Consider the following 5,682-nt stretch of genomic DNA (forward strand, 5'->3'; position numbering starts at 1 on the left):
GTTAAAGGTGAAAGATTTCCCATCCTTATCATTGCCTCCGCGAACGCATCGAAAAACTTCCCCTGACCATCAGCGTATGCCCGGACTAAGGGGATGGTGTCTGAAGCATCAGGGCTTGAGAATAACTCTTGGTCGCTTTGGATAAGACCTTTGTTTTCTCTAAGGTTCACATAGTATTTGTTGTCAAAGAGTGTTGGCGTACGTAAATCAAAATCTACCAAGACACTCTGGTTTCCATTACGTGGACATTGTTTTCTAAGCGTGCTGAGGTAAGATTTATCAAGGGTTGGATCAGGTAAACCGGATTCACCGAAGTTGTAAAGCCGGTCCATTATGAACTGACATTGGTTTTTGCCAAAGGTGTGAGCACCTAAACACAGAAAAATATCAAAAGAATAAATAAACTAAGCAAATTAATAGTCACACAGATTTATTACTGATTACAACTATAGTTGAAAACGTTTTAATTCCATTATAAACGTACCGGAAAGAGCAACGAGATCAGAAGGTCGGTCAAGTCCGACTTTTTTGAAGCTATCCTTAAGTTCTTTTAGGGTAAAGAATGGAGCTGGAAGGTTATCGTTAGCAAGATCCATAAACGCCCTTAAACTGTCTCTTCTTCCATTTGGAACCGTCCATGAAGGACCTCCCGCCTATAGATGGAAAAAACAATTATATTTGGTCTTATAAAATTTCTTCTGCTTAAAACTCAACAACATGCATAACCCAAAGATGTGTATTTGGTTACTATGTATTGTTAAAACTGCATACCAAAACAACAGATTTTTGTGCCGCGATGGTGAGCAAATCAGCACATGAAACTGTTTTAGGACATGCTTTCTCCACAACAGCCTTCATTTGGTCGATCACATCAAAACCCCGAGCAGAATTTGCGTTCCCAAACGCATCTTTCTCCGTCCTAAACGATGTTGTGTTGTCTAACAATATCGATGCATCACATCCCTTTATAAAAACAACATATTTTCTTCAGATTTTTGTTCAAGTATCACATTCATAAACTAGTAGAGAACCAAAAGACATACTAATATATATATATATATATATATATATATATACNAGATCAGAAGGTCGGTCAAGTCCGACTTTTTTGAAGCTATCCTTAAGTTCTTTTAGGGTAAAGAATGGAGCTGGAAGGTTATCGTTAGCAAGATCCATAAACGCCCTTAAACTGTCTCTTCTTCCATTTGGAACCGTCCATGAAGGACCTCCCGCCTATAGATGGAAAAAACAATTATATTTGGTCTTATAAAATTTCTTCTGCTTAAAACTCAACAACATGCATAACCCAAAGATGTGTATTTGGTTACTATGTATTGTTAAAACTGCATACCAAAACAACAGATTTTTGTGCCGCGATGGTGAGCAAATCAGCACATGAAACTGTTTTAGGACATGCTTTCTCCACAACAGCCTTCATTTGGTCGATCACATCAAAACCCCGAGCAGAATTTGCGTTCCCAAACGCATCTTTCTCCGTCCTAAACGATGTTGTGTTGTCTAACAATATCGATGCATCACATCCCTTTATAAAAACAACATATTTTCTTCAGATTTTTGTTCAAGTATCACATTCATAAACTAGTAGAGAACCAAAAGACATACTAATATATATATATATATATATATATATATATACATGAATCTAGTGATATCGTACATTGACAAAGCAGTCGTGGAAATGAAGACGAAGGATGCTTGCAGCGATGCGAGGGTCTGATCTCAGAGCATTGACAATGGTCTTGGTCGCAATGTCAAAGACTTGTGGGCATGTTTTATCGTAAAAGGAAGGGCTTAGTTGAGCATGAGACAATGATACCTGAAGAAGAAGAAAAACAAATCCCAATTTTATCAAAGAGGAATGCATTTTCGTTGCACTCTTTGAGAATGATTTGGTGATGGTTTGATTTGAGTGAATGTAGATTTTGTCTTAACGATTCTTTATGTAGGCAAAATGTTCTAGCTTGGCGGCTTTTACTTTAGTGGATTGTATGATATTTTTATATTCAAGTAGTGTATACGTGCATAGTCTATTATACTGCATTACATATGGAAGACTAAACTTTGAGTAAGACATTGTCTTTTGTTGAATGATTATTGTGTATTGTGTTCTCTTTTGGCAAGTAGGTATTAAAGTCTAAAAAAACTAATAATTATGACGTATTTTGTTTTTCACTTTCACACTTTAGTTACATGCAAACCTTTTCTTTTTCTTCTTTCGGCAAACAGGTTTTAAAGTCTAAGAAAACTTTAATTATCACGTGCTTCTAATACATAATTTTATGTTTTTTTTCACATTCATACTTAATTAGTTAATTAACATTTGAACATACTTTTTCTTTACTTTTATTATTATTACTTTCTCTTTTATTAATAATTGTTATACCAGTGTTTATGTATTACATGAAATTGATGCACTAGTTGTACTTATTTATTTATTTATTTATTTATTATTATTATCATCATAAGTTGATTCATTTTAACAATTATCGTTAAAAAGAAAAGTAAATACACATATAAATCATATATATTAAGATATTATTATACATTTCCCCGTATCATTTTAAATGATGTTTTAGTGATTTTTTTTAATTCACTATAAGTGATGTTTTCAAATTTCTATACTAAAATTAAATACATTAAGTTTTTTAACCATTTATATTTTACAGTATGTTGTTTTTTTTTTCTCCACTAAAACTTGAATCATTGGTGTTTTAATGTAAATGATGTTTATTAAAACTTATGTAATTTTCAGTTATGTTTATAAACATTAAACATCATCTAAAATGAAAGAAAGAAAATACTGTAATAGAAATAATCATGTGCTTAAAAGCGAAAAAACACATAGAACAAAGCGCACATCTTTAATCTAGTTAGATAACCCAAATCGTAAAACGCGTCGAGCACCTACCGCTACAATAAGAATGAGTCTACCACAGACCGCTACATAAAAACCATGTGCCTAGCATTGGGTTGTTTCCTCATTTCTAAAATATTTTTGCACTTTTTTACAAAATGATCATTTACTTTAATTAATAAGACTACTGAAGTTGACGACCTAGTAAGTCCTTCGGTTGACAACAAAAGTCCAGATTCAGACTCCGATTACAGAATTCAAATGAGTGGTTGAGACCCACCACCACCACCACCAGAGTGCTTTACTTTGTCAAATTAAAGAGGCTGCTGTAGTTCGTCAAACCCAAAGAGGCTGCTTACTGCTGTAATATATGACATTTGGTAGTAGTGAGTCCTACGTATATTAAATAAACTAAGATTTATCCTGTTGTACACCACGAATCATTTTATTTTTTTTGTTATTATATATTTGTTCTATTCTATACTTTTTAATTTGAGTTTGGTATATAAATTTTAAGTTTGTTTAATTGTATGAATTAATAGTATGTGCGAAAGTACATTTTTTAATTTTGTTTTCTGTTTTTCTTTTACGTTTCATAATTTCTTTTTCTAGTTGTATTAGTTGAGTAGATGATTCTGTAGGTAGTCTTGGATTGGGTTTAGCCCTTATTTTTTGTTGGTTGTTCAGTTTGGTTATTATTTGATAAAAAAAGGAAAACACGCTCTGCCGATTCACCAATTCGAACCCTTTCAATTCTCCTCTTCCTCTGAGATCAAATTCTCCTTATGTTTTTGGAATACAGACACTACAAAAAACCAGAATGGTACTCCCAACCTTATTATTTGTTGATGAACCCGAAGATTAGCACCACTTCGAAGCTCAATTTGCTTTTCTATAATTAGAGAATAGCTAGTTGTTTATTACAAATTGGTAACCTAAAAGCCTAAAATGTTGTTGGAATTTTCAAAATGAACGACCCATTAAACCTCAGTTCGATTCCATCAAAACTTGGTTTTTATATTTACAATTTACATATTTAATCTTGAATCATTTCCGATTCAATCTACATGTTTTCGAAACAATAACTCTCTGGTTTTTGTATTTTCATATATAAATTTATATAAACTCTTACTACTATGAATCAATTTTAACTTAAAAAGGATAAATGCAAAATAACAGGATTATTCGAAATTCACTTTGTTGATGCTTTGCATATGTCACTTGTCGAGGAAAGACTTAAATGAAAGTAATATCTTGAGCAATACTGTCAAACAGTAGGCATTTAGTTTTACCAGTATTATCCATTACCTTAGCATAGAGTAGAGCATGTACCTGATATAATTTATAACTCTTGTTTTTTTTTTTTTTTTAATAAACAGGAGAACGGAAGAATAATTACCTTTGTAGGTTTCATCGATTACAATAAGTTGTTTGTGTATTGTTGTCAGAGTGGAGAACTTTTACCTCGCGAGTGTTTAAAATGAAAGTTCTTCACATTTGGTGACAATACACAAACTGCATTTTGTAAATCGACTATACCGCGAACAAAGAAGCTTGATCACACAAGCATCAAACCGCGAACCTAAGCCGCACACAATGAGAAAGTTCTCTAGAGTTTTTATCCTTTATGTCTCAGCTCTCTTATATCTCTAGGATGTATCCAACATCTCCTTTTATATCCATCAAGACTTCCTAATCACCATAGGAGAAGATTTCTAAATTCCATAAGAAAAAACCTTTTTCCTTTTTGTTATTTTCATTTTCATTGTAAAACTCCAATTTAATCAACCAAAGAAATAATAGCTTGCTTCTTCAATTCATCCTCAAACCGTCTTTCAATAATGTCTTCTCAAATCTTCTAGAAACTTCTTTGACACATAAAACAACAACAATCCTATATCACTTCTTTTATCACACATACACTACTTCAGCAATTTTGTATCACTCCTTGTATAACACAGACACTACTTCAGACAAACCAATACATCTTCATTCTCCCCCTTTTTGACTATGCTTGTGAACTCATCAATTTTAACTCTTAAACAACATCACCTAACGCATCTTCACTCTCCCCCTGAATGAGTCACAACATGGTCAAAACTAATTGGAAAATTCTCCCCGCTTTGCAATACGCGGTTGATATCCTAGTACACCACCTCCATAGAACTCATATTTTCTAACCCAAATCTTGTTGCGCCTTAGACCTCCATAATTGAAGTCTCGAATGAATCTAAAACAATTCCTCTTAATATGTCCTTGAACTCCACAATGATAACATGTAGAACCACAAAATTGTAACATCTGCAACCCAAAAATTGGTTTTTATGGGATGGATGTCGATCGACACCAAGGTGGTGTCGGTCAACACCAATGTTATCTGGTTAGATCATATTGTTTTAATCGTCGATTTTGGTCGGTTTGGTTTAAGGAGAACCATTAAACCATGATATTTAAGTAGGAGAACGACCTAGGTCGTGTTTTGTTATTGTCTAGCCGCTGGAAACAAAGAGAAAGAGGAGAAGGGAGAGTAAACTTGAGTGTTCAAAGCAAAAGGAACAGAATCGTCAGAGTTTGGAAGAAGGAGGATCCGACTACTCAAATCGTTTTGAAAGGTATTGATATTTGGTAGGATTGTACCTAGAGATTTTCGTACACTCTCCTTTTTACAGAAGTGAATTTGAGTTAATATTGTAAGAGATATCGGCAGTTTGGTGGGGCGTTTCTTCTCAGACGCGGTTTGAGACCAGCGGGTGTTTCGGGATTGATTGCGGTTTCATCTGAGATCTGATCGTGCTGAAATTTTGTGG

At 33.7% G+C, this 5,682-nt stretch overlaps 1 protein-coding gene, 1 long non-coding RNA gene and 1 pseudogene across 2 annotated transcripts in view; 1 reads left to right on the plus strand and 2 right to left on the minus strand.

Moving 5' to 3' along the window:
• LOC104749627 (peroxidase 37-like) overlaps positions 1 to 1,974 on the minus strand; it is a 3,389-nt gene extending 1,415 nt beyond the window's left edge. The window contains exons 1-3 of the mRNA XM_019234356.1: positions 1,679 to 1,974; positions 1,352 to 1,543; positions 485 to 653 (exon numbers count right to left, since the gene is read on the minus strand). Coding sequence (XP_019089901.1) covers positions 485 to 653; positions 1,352 to 1,543; positions 1,679 to 1,885 — 568 coding nt within the window. The 5' untranslated portion in view covers positions 1,886 to 1,974. The remainder of the gene's footprint in view (positions 1 to 484; positions 654 to 1,351; positions 1,544 to 1,678) is intronic.
• Positions 460 to 1,234, plus strand: LOC109128292. The gene is made up of 2 exons (XR_002034779.1): positions 460 to 508; positions 1,089 to 1,234. It is a non-coding gene; the product is annotated as an uncharacterized LOC109128292 (long non-coding RNA).
• LOC109126504 overlaps positions 4,884 to 5,682 on the minus strand; it is a 12,783-nt pseudogene continuing 11,984 nt past the window's right edge.

The sequence above is a fragment of the Camelina sativa genome, chromosome 2 (genome assembly GCF_000633955.1).
Source record: "Camelina sativa cultivar DH55 chromosome 2, Cs, whole genome shotgun sequence".
Lineage (NCBI taxonomy): Eukaryota > Viridiplantae > Streptophyta > Magnoliopsida > Brassicales > Brassicaceae > Camelina > Camelina sativa.